The 13,175-nt window shown below is 41.8% G+C and overlaps 1 protein-coding gene across 1 annotated transcript in view; it reads right to left on the bottom strand.

The window, feature by feature from the left end:
- The window catches only part of UNC79 (unc-79 subunit of NALCN channel complex), a 641,854-nt gene that overhangs the window by 54,987 nt on the left and 573,692 nt on the right, over positions 1-13,175 (bottom strand). Inside the window, 1 exon segment of the mRNA XM_078660089.1 lies at positions 10,145-10,222. Within this exon segment, the coding sequence (XP_078516215.1) occupies positions 10,145-10,222 (78 nt within the window).

The following is a 13,175-nucleotide window of genomic DNA, read 5'->3' as shown; positions in this document are numbered from 1 at the left end:
TTCATCTTCTTTTATTTATAAAAAATCACTTAATTATTTCTAAACCTGTTGTGGAATCGTTTGGTGGTGTGTTTTCACTGTGTTACTGTTTGAAGTGTTATACAAATACTTTACACTTTGCCTCTGAGTTAAGCCTTTTCGTGATCTGCCAACCAACTCAAGTGTTTGCTTGTTACTTCACCCTGAGAAGGACTGAGGTTGCTGGTTGACCAGGACTCACACCCCAGTCAACCTGTAACCCAATGTCCTACAACAATGAAAATGGGCAGTTAAGTAATGGAAAAGATGAGCCAAGTCACAACCAAGAGATGAGGTGAACGTTCACATCAAGGAATGTTCCTGTAGAAGTATCCTCATTCTGTTGGCAATTACACAGAGGACAACTCTCCCAGACCTGCCAAGCAGTGCCGGCCATGCGGGTCTACAGAGCGAAATGGGATGCATGAACTGATCCGTCAGACGGCTACTATGTCCCTCCTTGCAAGAGACTCAAGGCAATGTGAGCTCATGGGCAATGTCTGCAACGGCAGGTCTTGAATACTCAACGACCTGAGCAATGCTAGAATTGTCAGTCGTTACTAAACATTGCTTTCTCTCTTTGCCTTCCATTATGACTATCGAAGATCAAAACAAAACTCATTGCCGCTATTCGTGACACACTAGACCGCACACCCTAAAAGTGCAAGACAACAGGAAGCAATTGGCAGCCGGTGCGCACTCACTTCATAAATATCATCGTAGCTTGGTTTTGATTTGGTGTATGTCTGACGGATTCATAAAAAAAAAAAAAAAAGTACAGCTACTTCCGCAAAAAGAGAGACTGGAAAATGGCTCTATCTTGGTATCCTGGTCTGTAGGGAGTGAAAGGACTAAGGAATCAAAGAGTGATGGAAATCAGCCGGAGAAGGGGCGCTGCCACTGTGAGCACAATCTCTGAAAGAAGGGCATAGAACGCCAGGTGACCTGCTTTACACGTGACGTCAATGGTTGGCACACTGAGTAATTACTAATGGGCCCATCAAATTCCGGGCGAGCATCACTATCAAAAGTACATTGCAGGGAAGGCAGCATGTACTGGCAAATCTGACTTTAATATTCCATTAACTCAAATAGGACTGGGTGCGTGTACTGTAAACTCGGGCCCGACTCCCAAATCTGCAATGAACATATATTAATTTACGAGCAAATTGTAAGGCGCTATATGCCACTTGAATTCAGAGTGCCCGGAAAGACAGAGGGGTGGATACAGCAGGGTGAAGGGATCGGGGGTTTATTCCAGTTCTTGCTTGAGGACTGGAGAGGAACTTCTAAGCAGTCTGCAAATAAATTAAATTAACTTTACATAATATTGTCGGAGAAGTTAGAGTGCAGCCAAGATAGAATTAGACAAGCTATATTGACTGGGAGTCTCATGAGACTGAAGTTATGCAGAGGATGGATGTGAGTGACACGCACGGCACAAGGAGATGACCATAATTAATGCATTATGTGGCTCTTACACAAAACTGTCCATGGCTGCCTTGTCAGGGTCTCCACTAGCCATAGCAATTCTGTACATCAGACGGGGCGAATGTGACTTTAAGGTATCCAGGAAGCAAGGTAAATGGTGCACAGTTCGCATAAAGGTGCGATTTTAGGAGGAGGGGAGGAAGGAAATAGAAAATGGAAGAGGTATGAAAACATACTATGCACTGAAGGGTTAAACTGTAGGCAACTGGATGGTCAACACCATAAAGATTGTAGAGTAAGGCTTGTGATAGCATTCTTTTTATATATGGCTCCAGTAACCCAAGTGTGGATTCGGTTTCACCAATTAATTCAATATATTTCATAATGTGCACCACTAGAGTCTCATAGTATGGAGCCAATCACGTCTAAATGCATTACAGAAGACAAAGTACACTTTTGAATTAAATAGATAAATATGCACAGTTTACAACACGACTGGTAATATAACTGCACAAGAAATGTGTTTTCTGAGAGAGTTTAGAATGACAAAATAAACTAACAATACTATGAAGTCCCGGAGAATGGAATTTGAAGGAATAATGAAGAAACCCTTTTAGTGCTGTCACCGTTAGAAGAATTTACTGCATGTATAAAGTTTTACGCCTCATACAAACCAGGCGTGCTCTGCTGTCCGTCTGCCGGACAAGGTATGCAAATGCGGCTCCGGGGCCTCATATTTTAACCGGCGGATCCGCATAATTCAGGGCTATGCTAATGAAATCGGCATTGTGTGAACCGCAGCACCTCCAGTCTTTGCAAATGCTATGCCTGCCAGTTCCTCTGACAGGATAACAAACATCAGGAAGGGGGTCCCTGTCAGCCCTGTCAGAAATGGCCGAGACATTCGGCCCAGTTCACGTGAACTTCGAGGATTCCATTTTTTGTGATTTCCTGCGTTTGAAATATAAATGACAGCATGCCCGCTTGCTCTGCATAATAATACTCGGTAACAATAGCTTTTGGCTTCATATTTGTCATCGGTTTAGAGAGGTGTGATATATGTCTGTGAGAAAGCCAACGTCCTTCCCTTCGGCACTTACCTCGGAATGCCAGGACCCCTCTCAATGTGTGTTTTTTGACACATTCCAGATTAAGTGGTTACTTCTGCAGCGAATCTGTGAAGCACACGCCTTTCTCGGTAAACTGCCCTTAACTATACTTATGTTATCTCACAGTAGCAAATTAAGCCGCAATAACAGCTGCATACCACAGTGTCGAGAAACGTAACACTGTCTTATAGGAATGTCGACTGTAGGACACCGACTACCACTGTAGACCATGTGGAAACAGGTAAGTATTACTGTTCTTAACTCCACATTACTCCCAGATCTGAGACCCAGGGCAAACGTAAGGGCAGCCCAAACAGCTCGGAATATGAGTAGTGGAGAACAAAACAGCTTAAGGAGACTTCTAATAATTGAGCTACCTAGACTTGCTTTTACAGTGGCGGCTCGCAGAGGGAGTGCTGCGAGGCTGTGGGGCAGGGCGGGTGAGGGGCAGGTTGGGGGGGTAGTGGAGATGGACATACGACAGCAAGGAGTAAAGTAAGTAAATAAATAAATACAACTATTTACCTTGCACTCGCTGCATCGCCAACTCATAAATGCTGTGAGTGCATGGTAAATCGTTTTATTTGCTTATTTACTTACAATACTCATTCCCGTTGTATGTCTGACTCCACTACCCCTCACCCTGCCCCTACCCTGCCCCACCACACTGCCCCGCATTCCATCTGTGAGCTGCCACTGGCTTTACACTTAACTATGTGAAGAATAGAGATAGGGAGTGAAGCAGTGCTGGCCCACAAAATACTGCTGGGGTGGGACGGACACACACACATTCACTCATAGACATTCTTACTCAGTCACACCCATTCACAAGCGTGCACACATACACCCACCATTCGCAAGCACGGACACACACATGCACACACACCCATTCCCATCACACATGAGGACACATAGATACATTCACACATACACTCATGCGTTCAACTTTTATTAAGGACTTACCTGCCGCAGCATTGACATCGGGTGGTGGGAGAGGCAAGCTGAAGCCTTGGTTGTTTCCTGGAGACTGATGGCCATATGTAGGTAGCCCAAAACGGCCGAAATTACCGAATTTCGGCCCTCACCGACCGGTATTTACGGTTTGAGATGTAGAAGGCAGGTTTAAGGATTCGGTAATTACAGATTCCTTAAAGAATTGGTAAAATACCGATTCCTTATTTTAAGGAATCGGTAATTACCGAATCAAAAAAGCTATGTAGGAGGCACTCAAGTGAGTGCCTTCTTGCATTTAGGATTCCTTATTTACCACCAACTACAAATTGGTGGTAAATATCGAAGACCTTTAAAAAAGCAATTTTGTGCTTTTTTAAAAGTGCCATGTGGCCGACATACATGCCCTTAGGGCATGTATGTGTGCCACATGTGCACACATGCACGATTCAGGGGTCCAACAGGGTGTCAATATGACACCCTGCCACCCTTGACTATGTGCCCCCTATTACAGATTCGGTATTTACCGAATCGGTAATAGTGAATGGCTTCCCATCCATTCCTATGGGCCTCCAGGCCCATAGGAATGAATGGGAATTACCGAATTGGTAAATACCGATTCTTAAATATCGAATCGTACTGATTCGGTAGTATTTACTGAATTGTTTCCTACATACCATTTACCGATTCTGAAATACCGAATCGGTAAAATTCGGTATTTAAGAATCGGTAAATGTAGATTACCTACATATGGCCCTTTGTGTTAAGTAGGAAAGGAAGGAAGGTCCTGCCGCCTCTTCTCATTGGCTGACCTTGTCATGGTCAGACAATGAGAGGAGGATCTTCCTTACCACGTCATAGAGAGGGATGGGGTCATTGAGAGTTGCTTCTTAGTAGATAGTTCTTTCAGAAACGTAATCATTCTGTTCATTCTCTGACAAAAAACTTACAAATTAAGGAAAGTATGTTCTCCTCCATCACTTTCTTGCAATTGCAACACAAAAGCCCGAACTGCTTTTTTGAAAACATCAGTCTTTACTTCAACTTATTTAAAGTATCTGGATGACACGAAATTGACCTTGAGAAAACATTCTTATAAGCTTCTTAAATGCATTTTCTAACTGTGCATCCCAGCAAAATCCTTCTTTTATGTTTTCCTTTTTCAATTGATGTCAATAGATATATCAACAAAATATTGGAGCAATTGAGGTTAAAAGAAAAATCAAATCTAAGACAACTCCCTGTCTCTATAACATTGGTCTAAGGCCAATCAAGGATGGCTGAAACTGTCAATGCATCAACCATATTTAAACATATTGTTTGCTATTTGGTTGATTTTGATGACATCTAAAGATCAGTGACATGGGAGGCTCATAGAAGACTTTACCGGACTGAGGAGGTTATGCCATCCGGGCCGTGAAATGTTTAGCCTGGGAAATTTTGGATTAGGCAGATAGACAACGGTGGTAAATAGAAGCAGCAGACTTGGCAGGTAAGTCTTAAATCCTTTATTCAAGTACAGGACAGGATGAGAGTCCATCTGTTTAACAATCTGAAGAGTGCATGAAAGAACTTGAAACGTTAAATAAACCAGAGCATTTAGTGCATATACCGAGCTTGGTTGTCACACCTAAATGTTAAGAGTGTCTGTCAGACAGATCTATGCTCAACCTGACAGACACTTTTCATGCACTGGAAAAAAGTTGAGGGCTGAGCCCCTCTGCCCTTCACAAAGGGCCACAGTTGGCCTGAGGAACATTGCCCATAGGTGACCAACATACCTTACTGGACTCTGTCGGTGCTCTGAACTAACCCAAAGGTGAAACCTAGAGATTCCAAGACCAATATATTAATGGAGAAATACAAAGGAGTGCAGTAATCTAGTGAAGGCTCATATTCTCCTTTTAAGCATCCATCGTAGTTTTAATTAGTTCAAACTGATACATTTTACCCACTTACATAAATTACACATTTTAGGCGTCTCCGACTTTGCTTATAACACAATTTAATGCCATGTCTTGTAAAACATTAAACACAATTGTAAAACCTTTAAGTGAAAAATCCAAAAGTTTGATGTCATTAATAAAATTGGTTCTGAGACTGTGTACAGGTCAAAACTGTTGCAAGGATGACCAACCTGTGGTTAAAGCACAACTAGCTTGTCAAATGCTTTTGTGGTTCCAGTCGAAAATGTGATGCAGGTCCTTCTTTAGGCTTGCAGCAACACTTTGGAGTAGCTAAGATTACCTGTCTCACCGACATTACTATCACAAATGTAGGTTAAGCTTGGTTTGTGTTGCACAAATAGATTTAAAAGTGGCAGTGCTAGGCCCTGAAAAGAGCAGGGCATTGGGAAAACAGTCCCACCTCATTCCCTCTTGTGATTCCCCACACAGAAAATGTCCCAGCTTCATCAGGACATAATCCTGTGAAGTGAGCTTTAAATAAAAGTCCTGATAACAATGTTATTGAGAACAGCAATTTGATAAGATAAACAACAAAATTGAGTGTTTTAGATGTAGTTAGGAGTAACATCTTCCCAAAGGAGGTTCAAAGATATATGAATTACACCCAAAATAACACAATAAAACAACCATTTGTAATATCAATCATTTTGACTGCTTTAAATTAAAAACATATTCACAATCTTTAATTACATACATAAAATGCAGTTCATGGATGTCAGCAGGGCACACGTCCTATAAAAAGAAGCGGGGGCTGACAATATGCAAATTACCTCATGACGGCACGTGCTGAACGTGTCCCGGTGTCTGAAAATTACACGAGGACATGTTTAGCATATTTCTGTGGGACCCAGCTTCTTGGCAGGGGGGGCGGCGTCCACCCTGTGAAAAGAGTTGGGGGACGCTGTGTACCTGCCTGTACCCCCGACTTGAGCCCTGGGTGTCAGCACTGGATGGTTATGTCACACAGACTGGGAATTGTGCTTGTCTGCTGGATATGTACTTGGTGTGTGTGTGTTTATACATGTGTGGTTGTGTGTGCATGCATATATTGTACCAAACTTTGAAAAGCACCGCCAACAAATTTGGATTGCCACCATATATGGTTGATAAAGTCTATAAACAAGAATGTTTCAAAATGAAAGACGCTGTATCCGTGATTGCAAAAAAGTTCAAAATTCCTTTAATAATCCATTTGAGGTACCAGCCAACGCGTTTCGTTCCGTCAAGCGGAACTTCTTCAGGGCGCAGCCCCAGCCATTGAAGTAGATGGAGGTTTGTAACTCCTCCCAGGAAGGGATTTGGCGCGCGGACTTTCGAGACGCCAACTGGGGGTTCCATAATTTGACCCTGACCGGTTACTACCTCTAAGTAATTGAGAACTGTGAGTCAACTGAAGATTTTGAAGTTTGACCAGATAACGGTGCAGGACGTGCACGTTATATCATCTAAGGTTAGTGCCTTACAAGAAATTATCAAGCATATCGAGAAATTAAGATGAAGACATAGGAACATTTTCCACGAAATAAATCCATCGAAATCGTAAGGTGATTATTATAGCTTCAATAGAAATTCCAAAATAGGTGGCAAGAATTAGTCCGTTTTGAAGAAATCAAAAATCCTTGATCTTGGAATTATCCTGTTTACCATTTACCCATACTGAGGGAACAGATTTGGATTCCATTTCGATACTCTGATCTGGAACATATATACGGCTGGTGACATTTATTGCGCCCTGAAGAAGTTCCGCTTGACGGAACGAAACGCGTTGGCTGGTACCTCAAATGGATTATTAAAGGAATTTTGAACTTTTTTGCAATCACGGATACAGCGTCTTTCATTTTGAAACATTCTTGTTTATAGACTTTATCAACCATATATGGTGGCAATCCAAATTTGTTGGCGGTGCTTTTCAAAGTTTGGTACAATATTGATTTTTCCCGAGGATTTGGGATATACTCTCAGGGCAGGGAGTATTTGAAAACTGCACGCTATTTGAAAGATTAAGTATATATAAATATTGGTAATATTTGAGTTGGTGCTTTGAGGGTGTAAAAGTGGTCCACTGTCCATATCATTTTGTATAAAATGTGCATGCATATATGTAAGCCTCAGGACAGGGTGCAACAGGGAGTTCAGGGTGCAAGGAGGTGCACATAGTGCAGGTGATGGGCAAGCAGGGTGCAAAACAGGAGGTGCACAGACAGTAGGCGGGAGGTGTGCGTGGTGCAATAAGGGCAATCAGTGACTAAGGGTGTTACGCAGAGTGGAAGGAAATGGAATAAATTTGGAGAGCGGGAACCGGAAAAAAACACATTTGAGGGAGACTAAGTGGTGGTATGTAATTAAAGAACACCCACTGACTATCTAGTGCAAGGTATGCGCATTGCATAATGCAGATGTAGGCCACTGCGTGTGAACATTTACGGCATTATCTGCGGCGGCCACTCCATTAGAGTTGTGGAGCACCGCCACCCATCCTCACCCGCAAATAAAACCGGTTTTAAACCCATTTTATTATCAGTTTATTTTAATCCCCCTGGACCCACCCCCAGGACTCTGACAAGTCTTGGGGGTGGATCCATGGAATGAGACTGTAGTGGGAGAGTGGTAGTGCACTCCCGTCTTAGGCCGGCCAAGCCCTCGTGCGCAGTGAAGCTTTCTCCAGCCCCAGCTGCATTGCTAGGGCTGAAGAAAGTAGGCAGAAGCTCCCAGTCTGCCAGGGAGTGCAAAGTCCCATGCTCAGGCCACTGCTGATGCTGCTTTCATGCAGCACCAGGATTGGCGGCAGTGCATTCTGGGAGCCTAGTCCCTGAAGACTGAGGAGCGCGATGCAGCGGGTGGCGGCGATCAGGTAAGTTATAACAATATTTATTATTGTTATTTTACTGGGGACCTCTCCCTAGCTCCCTCCTCCAGCCAACCCGCCACTTTGGTAGGGGACAGGCTGCTACTGGGCATTATGTTCATTTTTGAGAGCCACATCTCTCATATAGTGGCGCTACATCCTGTGCAGGAGCAGCGCAATCTTTCATACAGATAAAGAACCATTAAAGCAAATGCAGCAATGGTGGCCAGTCCGTCTTTGCAAATTAGTCAAATGCTGTACTCACCATACTTATGGTAGGCTAGGGGCAATGTGTGCAACATGTACTGGGTTACAGATGCATAAAAGGGACTAGCAAAGCAGAACAGGTGGTTGACAACTTAAACTGTACATATGCAAGGGTGTGTTGCCTGCATAGGTAAACCTACGCAATTCTCACATTTTCGAAATCCTAAGCAATAAATATTCATCAACCCAATCGTTAAATTAAAGAGAATGAAATTACAGGAACTGTCATCAGAGGGATTGGTATCAGTGACTTTGGTAAGAAAATAGCAAATGAATGTAAGAAGGAGATCTTAAAAATCCTAGTATTTTTGAAAATGATGTGCATGTTTCTTCAGGAAATGTGAAAATGTACCACCTCAATGGCTGGAACCGACCCATACGGTAGTTCGAGGAATGGTGCCAATAGAAGTTCTGATCAGAAACACAGAGCTAATTCCGTTTTGGGTGCAAATTCAACGTTTATCACAAAACAGGATTTCAAGCTGAGCCTTACTTACCAATGCACTAATTACACATGTTCTAATTGCCCACAAGTTAACATTGGCTACTTTAGACACAACCTGGTGGGATCTTGTTGGGAAATGCCTGAGATTCTTATTTGTGAAACCAGGAACCTATTTAAGGGTGTGAAATTCCAAGCTACACACCGTCAATCTTGTTTGAGTGTGTGTGTGATTGGAATGCAATTTTATTTGCCAACGATGAGGGGCGACTGGTGTTTATGGGCTAAAGGGACATTGCCCTTCCACTCTCCGGGAAGAATAGGGAAATAAACCCAGAGCAGTTGAAAATAAATCACTGCTCTAAGACAGTGCACTGAAACTCTTGTGTGAACTCAAGTGAACTTTGCACATGTCCTACCGTGCAAGTGCCAGCCAGCAAGATTTTCTGTGACCTGCAGGCACAAGTTAAAGCAGTGGCATCTCAGGAGAGGGAGTTTAGAATTAGAGAGTTAGAGTGAATTAGAAAGCAATTGCTTCTGGGTGCTTTTGGGGTACATAAACAGTGGCCCTGGGAGGAGTTACAAACCTCCATCTACTTCAATGGCTGGGAGTGGGGCAGGCCGACGAGACAAAGAGACAACTTATTTTTTAAACAATAAATTAAATTGACTCATAATTGTAACAGTTAAAATAAGGTATTGAATTAAACATTAGTCCCTTGGGTTTTTAAGTGTCTGTCTCCAGTATTTTCTATTGGAAGGTGTTGCAGTGCCAATGATTAGGCATATGTGAGGCTGGACTTGCTTCCGTTTTTTCTTGGAGTACATTTAGAACTGTTTTGGGTCTTTTCTGACTCTAATAACTAAAAAAGTTCAATTTGTGAATAGCAATGGTCTTACTCTTGCTCATTACCCCTGGGTTCTAAGGAAGAGCGGTATTCGAGGTCAAACAAAAGCAAAACATTGACCACTACATTTTTTCCGATCTGCACAGAATGAGTGCACCGAATAGGAATAACAGCAAGAAGGAGAGTCATAGTTTAATAAAACAGCGCTTTCAAATCTATAGCGGTAACTGAGTAAACATAACAACAAAGAACCACGTGGTACTTACCCCAGGCCCACAAGCGATCATCTGTTTGTTTAGAATTGTGGACTCTGCCAGCTTTGTTCCAACATCTGCGCAAATAAACTAATAGGAATTGAAAAGAAATTCGTTTTTTAGAGAAATCTTGAGAACTGTGATAAGATAAGCAATCAAAATAATTTTTTCAAACTTTATATTGAATTCGCACATACAGATGTAATAGTAAATGGTTTAAATAGTGGTTCCTGTAGAAAGGGATGATCAGCATGTAAATTTGTAATGTACACATATTGTCCCTATAATTTCACATAATTACATATCAAGCATGAAGAGGGAGGTCAATGAAGGGTTCTGGAATGTAGAGCTTCATGTGAACACAGTAACATTATGATGTATGTTAAAAGAGCAATGGAAGAGCTGGTTATGACTCTTCCAGCAGCAAAGCAAAATAAACAAAAATAGAATAAATGTTGGAAATAGACTTGTGCTAATTACTTAGGAGTCTTATTGGTAATCCTTGACAAATAACAATTATTAAAGCCTCCCAGTGCCTCATTTAGAGTTTGGCAGCTGCTTCACCAAACCTTTAGTTCCCGCACTCTGTCTTTAGACTGGGTTTACAATGGTTGTACCTTTGGATCCTGCAGCATAGAACTTTGACTTGAAGACCCATCTGTCACAGAGTCATCAGGTCACAATGATGGACTCCCCGCACTGTTTAGGGCAGTGCAACCCTCACTGGATTTCCTTGCTGAGGACGGCCATGCAATGCATGACACTCCCAGCCAGGGAAAACCATCAATGGCCTCCATGCGCAGAGAGGAATTTCTGTGTGTGTCAGGGGCACTGATTATTTAGTTTTTCAAGAGCAAACTTCCACTTTGAGATTTTATTCTTGAAAAAATAAAAACGTTTGCCAAAAAGGTGCAACAAACATGGATCCCTCTCCACTAACCTTTGTGGCTTCAGACCAAGCGCCTCTGTGGGCAGTTGCCCTCAAGGTTTAGAGATCCCCATCTAATGTTGAGGGACATCTACATAGGGCAGGTGGTCCTTAACAAGGTCAGTGGAGGCCATAACCACTTAATGAACTCATTGGTATCTTGATCAAATTCTCATATTTTATTTGTAAACACGTGCTTCATTTGGTAAGTTTGATCGTAGCCTTAAAGTCTTACAGCTAGATTCATCAAGCTTAAATCCGCTCGCAAAGGGGCAGATTCTTAGAATCTGCCCTTTTGCAATGAGTATTTTTGCATTTTGGATGCATCATCCCAAATGCAAAAATCTCTAATTAAGAATTCGCTAAATTGCGATTCTTTGCATTTAAGGAATCTCAAATTGAGATTCCTTAAATGCAATGCATGAAAGTGAAAAAAATAGCGAATTCACTATTAGGGCATGCAAATTACCATGAAGTACAACTTCATGGTAATTTGCAAAAACTTTGAAAAATGCACTAAAGTGCATTTTTCAAAGTTTCATGTTGCGCACACACATGCCCTAAGGGCATGTGTGTGCGCAACATATGTGCACACATCAATTTCAGGGTCCTTTGGACACCCCTGCACCCTTGAAATCGCAATGTCAATTTGCGAATCGCTAATTGCGATTAGCAAATCGAGATTGTCTTCCCATCGCAATTTGCGACTCGCAATTAAGGAATTATTAGAAATCGCTATTTTTTTTTGTGATTTCTTGATGCATAGCATTTTGCTATTCCTTAATAGCGAATCGGTATTTTTCGCTATTAAGGAATAGCAAAATGTGTTGTCTTGATGAATCTGGGGGATAGATACTACTCCTTGCTGCCCACAATCCACGTCTCCAGAGACCTGCGGAATAGAGTCACATGGCTCTGTCTTTATTGTGAAATAAATCCCTTTTCTTGCATTTTGTTCAAACATTCACTCTTCATAGTTAATGATGCAGTTTCATGAAATGTAAGCCTCCACTTTTTTGAATTTTTTTTTTGTAAATACAAAAATGTGCAATTTAATCAAGATTTATAGGTACTTTAATACCAAGGGGGGACCTCATTACAGATTTCTGATGGAACTGAAAATTAAAGTTTCTGTGTCCATTGAGAATCACAAGTTGTGAAGCAGTATGACTGGTCTGGCGTTTTTCACCCAAGCATTCTGCCTGCTGAAAACGTGCAAAATGACTAGGTGAAAATTTGGACCACAATGGAGGAAAGCAAGTGAGGATTCCCGCAGTGCTCCGCATTATTCTGTAATTAGACCTTATTAGGAATCGCCATTGTCCATAGTATCAGTAATTCCTGCTGAAATGCCAGGACACTTCAAATAATCCCCTAACTACCATGTAACAAATTTGAAAGATCCATGTTGTTATGGTATATAGCTTAAAGTGCTATTCATTTTAAAAAATATACATTTTATTAAGTTTCCCCCCCATTTTTTCCAAACAATAGCAGCAACTGTACAAAAATGAATTACATAAAAGTCCATTAAGATAACCAAGATAGGTAAAATTCTATAGAAGAGCGGCCCAAATTCATGATTAATTCCTACTTGTAGACAAGCACAGCTTATAACATGATCCCAACAATAATACTTATTAACACCTAGCCAGCCAGGTCGTGAGCGGTCCCCATATCCTCCTCCCTTTGCTTTTAGCTCACTTGCCTTTGCGTACATACAGTGTATTTTCAAAAAAGTAAACATGCAAGAAGCACCCTTTCCATTGCTGAAAAGTCAAAAGGCTGAGGGTCAAGCCAAGATAAGGAGGTACACAACCTAAAAACCGTCATTGCTATAAAAATAATTTCTGATCCAGACCCAACTAATGACTCGTCCACCTCCAATCGCATAAGCTCTGGAGATGGGGTGATGTTAATCTTCAAAACTTCCCCTAAGAAGCCAGCAATTTCCAATTCAAGCAATTTTAAGATGGAGTGAGAGTAAAACATATGAACTATCTCCGCCTCAATAGCATGACATTAAGGACAGCGAGTTCATGCTTCAATGCCCCATTCCGCAATCGTTGCTCGAGTTATATACAAGTCAAACAGCCTTTTGTAATATTGCGACTG

Source organism: Lissotriton helveticus, chromosome 9, assembly GCF_964261635.1.
Source record: "Lissotriton helveticus chromosome 9, aLisHel1.1, whole genome shotgun sequence".
NCBI lineage: Eukaryota > Metazoa > Chordata > Amphibia > Caudata > Salamandridae > Lissotriton > Lissotriton helveticus.
The sequence above is the reverse complement of the archived record's forward strand: the minus strand, read 5'-3'. Positions and strand labels throughout refer to the sequence as shown.